General features: G+C 32.8%; 1 protein-coding gene across 1 annotated transcript in view; it reads right to left on the bottom strand.

Annotated features, from left to right (window-relative positions):
- LOC145770887 (uncharacterized) overlaps window positions 1–15979 on the bottom strand; it is a 60411-nt gene that overhangs the window by 25012 nt on the left and 19420 nt on the right. Inside the window, exons 10-26 of the mRNA XM_082582630.1 lie at window positions 14775–15098; window positions 14158–14346; window positions 13163–13366; window positions 11990–12240; window positions 9526–9702; window positions 7385–7610; window positions 6662–6758; window positions 6259–6405; window positions 5530–5697; window positions 4774–4901; window positions 3807–3876; window positions 3269–3324; window positions 2944–3101; window positions 1928–2024; window positions 1208–1287; window positions 850–984; window positions 213–350 (exon numbers count right to left, since the gene is read on the bottom strand). Coding sequence (XP_082438756.1) covers window positions 213–350; window positions 850–984; window positions 1208–1287; window positions 1928–2024; window positions 2944–3101; window positions 3269–3324; window positions 3807–3876; window positions 4774–4901; window positions 5530–5697; window positions 6259–6405; window positions 6662–6758; window positions 7385–7610; window positions 9526–9702; window positions 11990–12240; window positions 13163–13366; window positions 14158–14346; window positions 14775–15098 — 2645 coding nt within the window. The remainder of the gene's footprint in view (window positions 1–212; window positions 351–849; window positions 985–1207; window positions 1288–1927; window positions 2025–2943; window positions 3102–3268; window positions 3325–3806; window positions 3877–4773; window positions 4902–5529; window positions 5698–6258; window positions 6406–6661; window positions 6759–7384; window positions 7611–9525; window positions 9703–11989; window positions 12241–13162; window positions 13367–14157; window positions 14347–14774; window positions 15099–15979) is intronic.

Raw genomic sequence — 15979 nt, 5'->3', positions numbered from 1 at the left:
TCCAAATTAACAGTATACTATCTTTGACAATACATTTTTATCATACCATTGGTGTAACTGTTACGTATATTATGTTATATTATGTTACGTATACTATCTTCTTAATATACGCTATTACTTTTCAACAGCAGGTAGATTTTTAACAACAGCATATATCAATGGAATGAGCCTTTATTTAATTAGGAAATTTTAAATGTAAAATTTTTTATAACCTTCGTTTCATTTTTCAAGGTCATTTTAAATGTTCGGATGATGTAACAACCCTTTTCAATTTCCTCCACAGAAGCTATTGTGAAGTCATCGGTTTCCATAGTGGAATCTTTATCCGGCCAATATTTTTCGCATTTTTTCTGGAAAAATATGCACAAGAGCAATTTTGGATACGAACGCTTTGACGTATTCCCAGTTAAATCTTCTCAAGCTGATTCAATTATCTTTATAACCATTATAATGTTTAAATAGTAAAGAGCATATAATATCCAATCGGGTTTAGTACCTTGTTCGTAATTGATTATTTAATAAAAGCTGAAAGATATTGATATTGAATATTTTCGTGATTGTATTTGTATAATTTTAATTAAAGCGGATATAAAAGATCAAAATCGATTCTGCACTTATTTAAAGTTGAATTAGCTTCTAAGGCGAAATGTCACCATACAACCGTGTCGTTTATTTATTTCTATAGTGCGTCTATAATTAATTCGTGTAAAACACATTTTTTGACGTTTCATGAGAAATAACAGGATTAATCATCACGCTTTCAAAGTAAAGATTTAAGGAATTACGTTAAATATTGTTTTAATGTAATTTAACAAAATAGATAAGCACATAATAAAATGCTGTACTAACCTTTCCGTTTTCTATAACCTCAGCTAACATTACGATGACTTGGCATTTTTTCTGCCATATCATGACCCAAAATGCTTCCACTGTCCCTTTGAGCGGTCCTTGTGTTGCGATGAAAATATCAGGACAGTAATTACCCTGGAATTATTGGGAGACTTTACTTTATGAAACTGATTACCGATATCAGTATGAAAATTATAAATGCCTAGCAGGTTAAAAATATTTAAATTTATTTATTTTTATTCGAAAATTTATTGATTGGTATTATCATATTATCCAAAAAACAGATTATCCAAAATATTGAACGAAAAGAGATTATCCAGCATTTTGTTACAAACAAACATAAAATTCATCAACTCACTTGAATATGCGAAGCGTTAATGTATGAGAGTCCTTTGGAATTCCCTTTTCCACTTTCCAGATTCACTCTAGAATGGTCGTCTGAAACAAAATAAATACTGGTATATTATTTTTTATAATTATCTGATCCAAATTTACTTGGTGAGTTTACTGAAATATGATAAAAACGTTTATTTTCTCGTTAAAAATATTTAACAAACAATCCTGTATTGTTGCATTCATAAAAGTAAAACCTCATTGAAAATATGCCGTTACTTTGTCAAAAAGTATGTATATTATATTTGTAAATATATTTAATTGCAACATGTAAAACATACATTTTATAAATAGATATAATTGTTAAGGTAAACAAATATAATAATAGTAGCCTATTAAAAATACTTTATACCAATAAACAGTATGCAATTATCTATTCATCTGTATGGTGTAAGTTGGTTTGACAACAAGACTTTTGTTTAGGACTTTCGATCTACATTCATGATAAATATGTTCATTCATTTTACAAGAAACTAGTATGAGAATGCCATCTACCCTGTTAACCTATGAATTTTCAAAATGAAAATAAAAATTCCGGGGTCACGGTATAGTGGTTGTGTTGTAATTTGAAAATTTAAAATGTAAAATTAATTGTTATAAAATGCAATAAAATGTTTCCGACCAGTTCCAATACAAATCAAACAGTGCAGATATCTAACATCACATTAAGGTTTCAAGTACTTACATGGCAAGATGTTCTTGTATCTGTTTAGTTTCTTGTGTTTGGCCAAAGCAGCATATTCGTTTGGTAGTTTTAGTTCTGCTGAAAACGCCTTTATTGCCTTCAAAACGTTTGTAAGATTTTAATAAATCCACTATTTTTTTGCGTTAGATTACGTTAGAAACAATTGCATGAGTGAAATTAACCATTATTTGAATGCATAATTTGTTTCAATTTGCGTTTGTTAATAAAGCATTAAGTTTTAGTTCATTTACCTATGAGTACCATTATTGCATAAGTCCTATTAAAAAATTGTAAGTTCAAATTTTGTTTTGATATAATGTGAGATAGGTAGATTATGCACGTTTCATTATACTAAAAGTTTAAAACGATGTAGTTGATAAAATGGAAAAAGAAGATAAAAGAAAGCGAGGGACAAACAATAAAAGACACGAACAGATACATTTTAGCTATCTATGATACCAACGACAAAGAAGGAGACGCCATGGCAAGTAACTGGACAAACCTGACATTGCCTGTAATATGTCATTGTACAGTAATAATGTTACAATATCATTTAAACGATTTCATTTAAATTTTTTTTAAAATTATGCAAGACAAGTTTATTTGCTTCACAATGTAGATGCTAACGATCTGTTTTAGCCTAATGCTGCAAGTTCGCTGTGGTAATAGTGAATTGCACTAGCTTTCTGAACACAGTTCCCTAGTCAAAGCACATGACTAGGGAACAGGCTACTTTGTGAAGTAAGCAACGATCATGCTGCTAAAAGCGAAACTCAATCTACTGCAAGTTTGTTTTATCTGACTGCATCTAAACTAAACCAAAATTTATCTAAAACGTTTTATACAAATTTGGATAGAAAGATGGATTTTAGACCAGGATGAACAATAAGTTTAGTTGCCTAGTGAATAGTGTAATTGAATCTGAGATAATTAAGCGAGAGTTAATTAATTAACATAACAAAACTAATTGTTCAGTAAAACTAAAAGTAATGTTTATTAACATAAAAATAACTCACCAAAAATTGTTCGCTAAGTACTTTGTTGTCATCAGCAACTAAACTAAGGTATGCTGTATGAAAACCTTCCAGCAAAATTTCCTCACTACTTCTTGGGTCAGAAGTCGTATTTTGCACGTTTTCATATATTCCTTCCAATGTAACATCTGTTACAGCATCTTAACAAAATAGAATTTAATTTTAATTTTATAAAATGCACAAAAACTTGTTTGTTGTACATTATGCAATGAAGAAGTGTTAGCGCAAATTAAGAATGATATTTGAACAGTTTATATATATTTTGTTAAATTTCAAACAGAGCAACAGAATTGTTTAAAATTCTTACTTGGATTTGGAATGAAAGTCATGTTATTTGTATCAGTGTGAATTTCTTTCTTTTTTCTGCAATAATATTTATTAATAATTTTGTCGAAATAAACATTTTTACACAAAAATGTGAAAAGGAACTAATCCATTGCGATATCCGTCAGTCTAATTTATTTTATCATGTGCTGAGATACATTTGAAGTGGAAACATACGCCCTTCACCACAATTGGTAAGTTTTGAAGTCTGAAAATCAATGAATAGATGTTGGATTAAGAAACGAAGCACCGACATTTAGAACACCTGATAATAGTATTAATAAAAATAATAATATTAATAATAATAATTATGATTTATTTTGCGCCTATTGAAACAACATATAGGGATCACACATATATTACACAATAGAAAGCAGGAAGCAGCGAAGGGACATAAAGTCTTAAGTCAGCTGCTACCTTTGTTTTGACATGAATAGACTATATCTTGAATAGATTAAGCTCTAGATAGACTCCACCTAAACAACGTGATAATCCTCACAAAATGCTTATGATCCACTCACCGACGAAGAAACACCAATGCAAAGATTACGACCACCAGCAATAATAGAATGATGGGAGCTGCTACCCAAGCTGCAACAGGTTTCCGTAGTTAAAAAAAAGATTTATTATTAAACACCAATTGATTAAGTGAAACAAATAGAAACGAAATGAACGAACGTGTTTTAAAAAATAAAGACAAAATCTTGTATGCTGTATACACATAACTCTCGGAAATGCAATAATCATACGCTTTTTTAAAATACTGAAAAAAAGCACAAGCGCAATTGCTCAGGATCAGATGTTCCGAAGAATATGTCCCAAGATTCTTGTATTTTTAAAAGTTAATAACACAGTGATTTCACAAATTTTACCACTAGACTACCAAAAAAACACTTTTTGCATTTATTACCGTCTTATTTACTCTTTTTCGAACCGCATTAATGTAAAACAAACGTTGAGTTCTACGGAATAGTTTCACAGTTCCAAGTTCTAAGACATTTAAAACAAAATATACTTGATTGAAATTTTGATGTTAAAATTCAAGTTTTTTGAAATTATTACGACTAAAATACAAAACGTTTATACTACATTTATAATAATAATTTTAAATTAATTGATAAATTAATTTTTTTCCATGTTTAGACTAACATTGCAAATCTATACTTTATGACATAATTCTGTATTTTTAATAGCTTGTGTTTTAGGTTTCTTACCCATACAAAACAAACGGACCTGAAACGTCATCAACCTGAACGTTGTTTGTAAATTGTTGTAGAAGAAAACATTTTTTTCTTTGCCATATAGCAACAATACCATAAAAATCTTAAACTAAAAATTTGTTCAAGAGCAATAGGCTTTAAAATGACAACTTCAAAATGACAACAAACTTTACATCAAATGGAATTTTTGATCAAAAGTGTTCTGACTCTTCCCTTTTGCTGAATTGCAAATGCATATGCACAAAACGTTTATTCCAAATTGTCTTACCTAAGCTTTGTTCAGAAGTTGGAACCTGCTCCACTGTTGTTGAAGGTTTAGTGGTAACCATAGTTACGTCACTGGACACAAATGATATTTTCCCATCGAATGAAGGTGTTGTAGATATAATGTATATTCTAAAAAAAAACAAAAACAAAAAAGACATTCAAGAAAATAATGAAAATTTCAGATCAATGAATATTTTATCGTTTGTATTGAAAACCAGATTTCTTTTTTCCTGGTGAGAAATTAGTAATTTACGTCTTCCTCATTATAGAACTCTATTAGATGTACTAAAGACGACATACTGGTTGTAACATTGCGATATGAAGACATTTGCATGTCGAATGCTCTTTTGAGGTTGAGTAATTATCAAGTTAAGATTACTCGTAAAGGATACGTAGTCAAAAGTTAAAAGTCTTTGTATTACTTAGCCTTAAAAAGTTAGAAAACTGGTGTAAGAAATAAATTTCATGTTGATTCAGAAAATGTATTTTCAAATTTTGCATATTTATCTCCTCTCATTGTTTGAAGGACGACTTTTGTTACATGTAAATTCAGATCATACATTTTCTTTAGTAATACCTGTAGTTGCTGATGTTCAAGTTGTTCGTTTTGTGGTGTTTGCTAACAGATATCTTAAATTTCTATGTGAAACTTAAGAAGGTTTTGATCGAGATTTGCAAAATTATGAAGTTAACATGTTCAAATTTCCAAGATTATCCAATCACCTAAAACTTAACCCTATCTGTGGTATATACATACAAGTAAGTTTCATTCTGACGTAGAGGATAGTTTCGTGCTTGATACACTCCATCTTGTGTGGCACTTCGTCGTTGACGTGTTGATGACGTAGTACTTGACACATCATTGACGTCACAGCTCGTTGTTTGGTTGTTTCCCAAAGCAATAAGAATAGAAGTTTTGCGGTAGCTGGGCAAAACATTTACTAAGTTAGATGGATCACGTTCCCTGTGGTGCTAATTCGTTTGTAGTCATGTAGTTGCCTTTTTCTAATGTAATTTTGTTTTCCGTCCGTCTGTTTGTTTTCCACACTATTGCTTTTAACCGCTGCGTATTTCTTGATGCTTACAATTAGTTAGCTAGTTACCTTCAAGAAGTTGAAATTTATTGCATTTTATTAATATTTTCAGATTCCTGATGAGGGCTTAGATTAAGCCGAAAACGCTTGAATGTTAAACTATTTTGTAAATATGTAAAATATATACTGTTGTAATGCTCAACCCTGTGGTATTGTTGTGTCTTGCCTGTCTTTGGTATAAAAAGCAAACTCTCTCCCGAAACTATAAATATGAATAAATGTGTGAAAGATTAAAAGCATTGATATAATGATTAAATTCAACAACAAAACATAAAGATAATTCATAAGAACTACCGAGAAGTGTGAACGTTCACTTGCACAAGTCAATTCTTTTGGTGCAAAGCAAACATTTCCTCAAACTTTACTGTTAACCATATTTTTACAAAACTCACTGTTTGATAGCAACTGCCAGATACGGAAGTCCACTGTCAGCTTCTGATAAATTAGTGGATGCCAAGTTGTCAAGTAGAGATTGAGAAGATGTAGTTTTGTTGTTAGTCAGTGATGAGTCAAAAATTTGTGCAACAAGGAAATAGCAACTGTTTAAATAAAGTAATGATTGAAAAAGTGCTTTGGAGTATGCCGAGATAGTACAGGCTTTACGAAATTGTAAAAACTTACATTGCTCAATAATATGAAACGAGTCACAAAGGAAGCTTCACAATCATCGTTCAAACGTTAAAAACACTAAAACTAATCCATGTTGTAGAATTATTTGAAATCACAAGTTACTTGTCTAAACAATTGCTTGACTTAGGGTGGTCAATAGAATCTGCTATCAATAGTTTGAATCACCTGATTAGTCCATTAGTTTCATCTGGAGGTTGTATCATCAGAGTTATGTTATCAGATGATGGGTCAATTTGTGAGGGAGTAGTCAAATTCGAAGGTCCTGAAAGAAAATACATCATTGAAATAGTTTCCAAACCGCGTAATGTTGTTATTGGTTAAACTTGCAAATGACAAATTTTACTAAGATTTTTTTGTTTGTCGTATCCAGGCTTACACCAGGTGGTTGAAGATTTAGATTAAGTGGACGGGAAGGCAAGGAAGCCAATCTTCGTGTCCACCTTCAAGCATGCCTTTAAGTGTCCTGCTACAGACACTGCCGAATTCTCTTGAGCGGTGTCGAACCGGCGTCCTTTCGATTGCCGTTCCATTGTTCTCACCACTCAGCTATGCAGCCGACAAAATGTTCACTAAGTTGATAAGCACTTATACAGCAGCCTGCGTAAATTTTTTTAATACACTATAGGCCTATATAAGTTTTTCCAAATGGGTTGAACAATGCCAACTCAGTAAGCGACGTAAGTTTACCGTGCGATTGAAACTTCATAAGTAAACTTGTACAAACTATTTCTTAAAATAAACAATCGATGATTGGCAAACAATGGCAAACAGAGAAATACAAGTTTGTTTATTACAGTCAAATCCCACTGACAAACATTGTGCTAAACAGAAACAAAAGAACTGGATTCAGCAGTGAAAAATTAATAAAATACATTACTTGCAAGATACCTGATACTGGTGCAATACATTCTCCAATTGCTTTTGCTGCTACTCCATTCCCGGCACATGATTGGCCAAAAACTTCAATCACGTGACGACGATTTGGCAAAGCAGAAAAGAAAGTAGATCGATTTTGTGACGTCACATTTCGTTGAAAGTATTCACGACTGATCAACTCGGAGATTGCTTTGTAACTGTCATTCCTTGTAATGTTGGGAAACATTTCAACTTTGACCTGTTGACAAACAAGGTTTGCGAAAGTTGTATGTAAAGAATATTCGAATACAATCAAAGACAAAATAAATGTGTCAACTAGAAATGTGCCGAACGGTTATTGTTGAATCTTAATTTGTAATTACTTGAGCCTAATAGTATAAAATGGACTTACATTGCAGTCCATAAGGTCAACATTCAAGTCCAGAATAAACATCAAATGTTAAAAGTTTTGTCAACATTTAAATGTCAATATCTTCTTGAATTTAAGTACAATTTTGTTTATTATTTAACATGATAATCATTCATAGCAAAAATTTTGGTTTGTTTTAGCAGTACAACACCATATATTTCCGTGCAAATATATGAGAGTAATAAGCCAATGATTTCTGTCCGAAAATCAACCATATCAATAATAACATTTTCATGTTACTTAAAATAACATTAATCACACCTCTTTGCCTTGTGCTGTAATTCAAACACAACAAAACCAACACATTTTTTTGATTTGGCTGTGTTATGTACAGGGCTGTAGTCAGGCGATAAACTTAGGATTCCGACTTCATTTCTTCGGTTAACAACAGACTAACTGCGACTCCGGCTTTAGCGTTGCCAGATTTTTAAAGGTTGCCAGATTTTTTTAAATTTTAGTCTTCTTTTACTTTTTTAAAATCTAATTTCACTAAAGTTGTGATCAAAGTTAAAACGGCGACTTTCACAAAAACTAACACGAACAAATATTTCTCTTTTCTGGTAAAGCGCACTAGGGAGAACAAGCAACAATCTTTTGGAAATAGATTGCAAACAACAATTATTTTATTGTTCATCGTTTTGCATCAAATTAGAGTCGCATTTTGTAACGACTCCGACTCCGGACACTTTTTTTAGAAGAAGAAATATTAAAAAAAAACTTCTTTTCTGATGTAGTAAAAATTTTGAGACCTACCCATACTCTTTGGCCATCCAAGTTTTGTTAGACAAACAAATATTTTAGCTTTGTGTTTGCCAGGTAGCCTATAGGGCTACTCTCTGTGTCTTAAATGTTAGTGTCTATAGGTATACTATTTGGTTGCAGAATATGCTTGCCTAGTGTGGCAACGCTCAGCACATGCCAAGAAAATTGACTCCATATTGACCCAAAGCTTCCGTTTGATAACAGGTTGTATCAAACCAACCAACATCACGTCGTTGCACAGTTTGTCTGGAATTTCTCCCACCAACATCAGAAGAAGCATGACCAGAAAAAAGAAAAGATCTAGTGAAGACATGGTTCAAACTCCAGCACTCAGGCTTTTTGTTTGTCGTATCCAGGCTTTCACCCGGTGGTTGAAGATTTAGATTAAGTGGACGGGAAAGCAAGGAAGCCAATCTTCGTGTCCACCTTCAGGCATGTCTTTAAGTGTCCTGTCACAGACACAGCCGAATGCTCTTGAGCGGTGTCGAACCGGTGCCTTCTCGATTGCCGTTCCATTGTTCTCACCACTCAGCTATGCAGCCGACTCAGGTGATTGGTGTCTAGAAAAACCAGTGAAGGGCCTTCTTTCCGGAAAGCATGAACCGTGAAAGTATTGGCGATGCCTCAACCGCTTAAGAACTGGCATTGGCAGGTATAAAACTTTGATGCGACACTGGGGGTACTCCATGGGAAGCACAAGTTGCAAATGCAGACAGGAGCAAACGATGCAACATCTACTCGAAGGCCCTATCCTAAAAGCAAGGTGCTCTGCACAGGATTTGGCCAAGTTCAACGATAGAACAAGAGCTTGCATGATGCTCTGGGCTAAGGCTGTGTGACAAACGATGAAGAAGAAGAAGAAGAATGTTAGTGTCATAAAAAAAAATTATCACTGATTAATCTTGATCAGTAGAGTTTATATTATTTTCATATCACATGACTTTTATATGTGCTTTATATATGTACAAAAGTTTAGACTTACAACAAAATGTTCAATTGTATGTTCCTTGTCTTGTGGCCACGTCCACGACACTATGCAGGTAACGTTGCTGGGTTGTCGCAACGTCGCATTGCTCAATGGTTCAGGTGTGACGTAGCCTGACATTTGCGAGGACGTTGTAGATATTGGTTTTGAGCAGTACGGGAGGTCAACATCAATCTGAAAAAGCAAAACACGAATTTACGATCAAGATTTTTTTATTACGGATTATGGATATAGCCCACGTAATCCGTTGCTACCAGTGGCGATTTACAACTTAATTGTAAGTGGTGGTGAAGTGAAGGTAGTGGGTATTAACAGGGCCTCAGAGAAAATCAAGACTGGTTGGGAAACAATACGAAAAATGGGTCTCAAAAAACAATATTCAATGAAAATAAAAGCAACGAATTTGTATCATGCATTGCATCACATGCCTTAAGCTGAACTTGGCTTACTTTTCTCAAAGTGAAATTAAATTTTTTTGAAATTTAGATTCTAACAACATATCATTATGGAAAAAAACTTATTTCAAATAGGAAAATCAACAAAAATCAATCGACTACACTTGCAGATAAATTGCTGCTCACTATTTTGTCTAGAAAACATTGTAGGCTAGTAGGCGTATAGTCGCATGGCGTGCACATCTCATATGCGGTGCCTTTGGCGCTTCAACCAGTGTATAAAAATATCGTCATTATGCGTGTAGCCTACTGCCCCCATAAAGAGTTCAACTCTAGAACGATAAGATACTTGACTGTGTTGTAACTGAAAGATTAAGTAAACCGCTATTATTTCATGATGGTTTGATTGATTTGGTTTTGAATCTTTATCCGCGGACTGACAAAGCCTTTTATAAGTTATTCTTGGTGGTTTAACATACTAGTAGAAACTCTTGAAGCAGAGATGGTTACTAAGATTGGCAGAATGAAGTTTTCGATTGTTGAAATGTTGTTGCCGGGAAATTATTCCATCCACTAGGTATCGCTAAATGGAGAGCAGTCCTGAAAATGCGTTGCTCAAGCGCACACTCCAAGAGTCGAATCAGCGCCGAGTGATCTCAAGTCGAGCACTTAACTACGGTGTCCGACGTTTTCTTCGTAAACAGTTCTTCGTAAAGCAATTCTTCGTAAACTTAATTCTTTGTAAAAAAATTCTTCCCAAAGCATTTATTCGTGCATGCAATGGAGATTTGATGTATACGAAGAAATGCTTTACGAAAAATTTTTTTACGGATTTCATTTCACCAACAACTGTTTACGAACAATTGTTTTACGAAGAATTGCTTACGAAGAATTGCTTTACGAAGAATTGTTTACGAAGAATTGTTTACGAAGAATTCGCCTATAACCCTTAACTACTGAGCTAACGAGTCGGACTTAACCCTATCTGTAGCGACACGGGGTTTAATGAGGACGCCCCACTCTAGTAGTGAAATATTTCACAGAAGGAAATATGCTAGAAATGTGAAATTTCTTGACTTTTAGTTTTTATGCTTTGGAAATTTTCTAAACTTACTTTGTTTAGTTAAGTATTACTCTATGTTATAATTCAAAAAATTCAATTTTGAAGCTATTAACGATTAATTAGCACTGGGCTAAGATAGCCCATGAGGTAATGTATTTGTTATTGAAAAAGACAACAATTGATTCCTTCAAAATTATTGGAGTTGATTGAAGTTGACAAAAGGTTGACAAACTTAAACTTGTAAAACAGCTTGACCATCAAATGCTGCAACATTAAGGAAGAAGATGAGAAAATTTGTTTGTAAATAAAGTAAAGATGAAAGATGCACTAAAATAAAAATAACATAAAATATTTTGAAATTGAAAATAAACCAAAGTCAGTTTATTATGCTTGTGCAATAGATTGAGTTTCGCGTTTAGTAGCATGGTCGACTGGTCGTTACTTACTTCATAAATTTAGATACTAACGACTTTTTTAGGCTGATGCTGCGAGTTCGCTGTGAGTTCGAAACTGTGTTAGTATCTACATTGTGAAGTATAATGCTTGTGTTGTCAGTATTGGTAGCACGTGTTTTAATTTAATATTAAACACATAAAATAAAGATCCAGTGATTTCTGTTTTAGGTTGCACACGCTACATATTTCCCAAGTTTTAAAACAAACAATGCAAAGCATGTTCTGATGTCACATCCTGTGTTTGTTATAAATTAGCAAAAAAGTCAAATAAAGCTTGTTTATTATTTCCTACAAAAATCATCAAACAATCAACACTAAAAGTAGCTAAACACAACTACCTTTTTTTTTGTTGTAAATTAGCAAAAAAATATATTTGACGATTGAATATTCCCTAAAATACTCCACGATGCAATAGAAACAAATAAGTATTTAAACATGTTGTTCTTTTTGTTGAATTGTAACTGCATTAGCCTATACAATTACACTATTCAAAGTTTCTAAGTTGCATGCTGATGTTATGTGTCACAGCTTTAATTGTCATAAAATACCTTGATTTTGTATTTCTCCTGAGGTTTCAATCCATAAAATAAATGTGAGTATGTTTCCTTTCTATTTTCCTTGTCATTCAAATTGTAATGGATCACTTGGATCGCTTTCTTTGTGTCGTTCCCAAAGAGAGTAAGAGTGTGATTTTGTTGTGTCATGTATGGAGAAGGTCGCCAGGAAACATATATATCACTACTGTTACCGTTATGACAAGGAGGAGAAGCAATGTTTACAAAAGTAGGAATTTCTCTGCCTGATAGAAAAAATAAAATATCAACAAACTAATAAAGTCAGTAAAAAAGCAACCAGGTTTGGTAACTACAAATATTTTATTAGTAGAGCTTTCGCCGACGTAAAGGCGGCTTCATCAGTACTCTTAGTAGTTACCAAACCTGGTTGCTTTTTTACTGATTTTATACGTTTGGTTGAATCCTTTTTACAAGGATCCTACTAATAATATATGTTCTGCAATTCTCTAAACACCGAGAAGCCAGAACAGAGGAAGTCTACGGATAAGAGTCTACGGATAAGAGTCTTAATAGTCTACGGATACATTTTATTACTCAAACTAATAAAGGACAAGAAGTGCAAATTTTGAGTAAAATAAACACCACTATACAATTACAATTTGATGGCATATATAGGTTGGCTTTGATAAACTGCATATTGCCTAATAATTACTAATAGTATAAACACCATTCATAGTCATTTCACATAAGGTACTCTTCTACTGTACAAAGCAACTCTATAAACAACAACAAACTGGTATATAAAAATGATCGACTGAATTGGCAAGAAAAACGGGAAGGCCTTCGCTCAACAGTTGTCTTCCCCAAGCTGAAAATGATGGTGGTGATTCAAAGCAAAGTATTGGACATCTTATTTGATATTTCTTTCTTCACAGTTGAATACATTTTTTTGCGTATCTCCACAAAGTTCACCACTATATAATTTTAAAGCATGATGTCTCCAATTTGCTAATGGCTAGCAACCTAGAATTTCTGATTGATTTAAAAGAAGTGAAGCTGCAATAAGCGCCCTTTGTCGTTTTATTATTTTTTTACATCGATTTGAAATCTTTAGAAAAAGATTCTTGACATTCTTTATACTGGTATGTAATAACTCAGTTTATCTAGGCATTAAATTTTGTGAAAGTTTGTGCTTTATAACCTTACCTGGTTTCTGACAAATAAAATAAGCTTTGAAACTATCGCTTGTTTCTGAACAGATTTGAGTTTTCCACTTGTTGCTTTCAGACATGTACGTGCAAGAAAACTTTTGGTTTGGTTCTCCTTCATCCCAGTTGGAGTAAGTTATTTCTTGCTGATCAGGCCAAAATCTGATTCCGTCGTTGTTTAGTCGTAATCCAATCCAGGAGTCTACACAATATATAAATCCATAAAACCAATGAAAACCATCAACTTTTTGAAATTTTTATGATGAAAATAGCATTTGAAAGTGAGCATTCTAAAAAAGACCAACCATCATATGGAGAACGTGATGATGCGGCAAACTATTACTTCAATCAATAGAATAAATATAAGAAATACAAAATAGAAGATCACTATACTGTATATGATCATAAAATATAAAAATAAAAGAATATAAAAATATCGAGATAAAATAAATATATAAAAATAAAAACATCATAAAAGAGATGACACATGTGGGTTGTTAATTAATTGTAAAACGTGTATGAAACTTTTAACATATCATCCAAAGATCAGATAGTGCTATGAAAGATAGATCGGTTAATAATAAAACAGAGCGAACTATATTCTAATATTTACTTTGCAAATGGGGATAGACCAATGCTAAAATGAATTAAACATTGTACAAACACGAATGAAGGCAATAAAAAAGTTCGAATGGTTAAGTTGTAGCTAAGTTTTATAAAAAAAATATTTCTTATTGTGCAATACGTGCCTTGGAATGCCATTTAATGTTTTGAGGATGTACATTTCAAAGTTGCGTGTACTTTTTAATCTGCAAACTTAATTAATTCGTTTTATCTATTACGTTACAAATAAACCAACTGCTGAAACGCAACAGGGTTAAGAGACTGAATACTTTGACGATTCAAGATTATTAAATGTAGAAATCTACCAAATATCAATAAGTTTTTATTAAAAAATGAAAAAACAAAAGTTTAAATGACTCAAATATTGACTTTTTGATGACTTCTTTGGTCGATTTCTCATTTTCTTGAATTTTCTTTCCAAGAAACGTTGTGTTGCTTTATCAGGAATGTAAGCAAGAGTTGAAGTCAAACTCGTACAGGTTGCATTGGCATGGTCAGCAGAAAGCATCTCATTGGATGAAAATACAAAGTAGTTTTCTTTGAACGGTTTATAAGTATCTGAAACAAACGCACAGTATTTTGCACGTCTTATTTAGAAATGTAGCCTACATTACATATTTAAAAAGAGCTACACAGCTACAATCGAAAGTTACTGTAGGCCTACTACTTTTCTCTCAACATAACTTTATCATTTTCCACAGATATCACAATTTTTTTTTCAACAACCTTGTTTACATGTTTGGGCTATCATAAAACATCTTTCTCAGAGATATGATACAACAGTATACCCCAAAAGCTTTTGACAATTTATTACTCATGTGGAGTGTGTTGCAATGACATTCCTTAAAATAAACGTGTACGAGAGTAATAGTCATTCATTAAAAAAACGTAAATGAGGCTTTAGAATAAGATAGAATAACATTTATTAAGCATTGAGAAAACAAAAGTTGAACTGGTTAGTATCGTAATTATGTATCAAAACTTACGATTGTTTAGACTAAAATAGTCAATCTTCGATGCACTCGATAAACTGCTATTTGCCCAACACGACACCTCACTTTTTCCTAAGCACAATCCACCAGCTGACATTGTCAGTTTAGATTCAACTTCAAATCCAGTTTCTGAAGTTTCAATGTTGAATAATGATCCATTAGAAATAAATGTATTTTCAAAATAATATTTTGGTCTTTCATCATAAGTTATTTTCCAATTCACTGTTGGTATTGGATTGCCTTCTATCACACATTTTAATGTAAAGTTGTTGCTGAAAGTGTCGATTGATGGTGAAAATGCAGCACGACGCGGTGGGACTGTAAAAAATAAACAAAGATAGTTTTAACATTTAATCTTATTCGACTGCGTAAGTTAAACGAAAAACACCAGAAGTCAACAACGTGAAAAAGCGTACTGGTGAAACGGTAGCCTACTTATATAACTTGCAATATTCATCCGCATAAATGTTTATACATTGACGACTATATAGCCGAAGGACGCTCCCTAAATCAGCATAATGTTGCGTATAAGCAAATAAACGTTTTTATTGACTTTACACTTTATTGACGTTTAAATAATTTAAGCTACAGATTCAATATAGTTTTATCCTTTTTAGCTTAAAATGATACAGTTGTGAATAAACAAGATTGTTCAGGTTTTGTTATTTTTGTCATAATTCAAAACAGTTAACGCATCAATATATCTAAGTGTCGTTTCTAGCACTAGTTGCAACGTTCATCTGATGAAATTGAAAGTAAAAGTAACAACAAACAAGATGGTTTATTGCTTCATTGACGTTTCGCGCTTCATGACAATGCGCATGCTCAGAGCGAATTTGGTATGTTATTCGCTCTGAGGATGCGCATTGTCATGAAGCGCGAAACGTCAGTGAAGCAACAAACCATCTTGTTTGTTGTTACTTTTACTTTCAATTTCATCAGATGAACGTTGCAACTAGTGCTAGAAACGATAATTGTCCTAATGAACACCCAAACTTTTCAGTATTCATATCTAAGTGTGTCAATTGAAAATCATGCAGCGCATTTTTGGGCAACTTGTAGTTTTTTTAATTGATGTAGTTTTATAACTTTTTATGTACAATCTTTGTCCGTATTCTTTTAGGTTTGTGCCAAAAGTTGTGTCGCTTTAGGCAATATGAGCAATTACCCTCTCCACGATTTTAGTTGTATATAGACGA

Source organism: Aplidium turbinatum, chromosome 5, assembly GCF_918807975.1.
Source record: "Aplidium turbinatum chromosome 5, kaAplTurb1.1, whole genome shotgun sequence".
Taxonomy (NCBI): domain Eukaryota; kingdom Metazoa; phylum Chordata; class Ascidiacea; order Aplousobranchia; family Polyclinidae; genus Aplidium; species Aplidium turbinatum.
The sequence above is the reverse complement of the archived record's forward strand: the minus strand, read 5'-3'. Positions and strand labels throughout refer to the sequence as shown.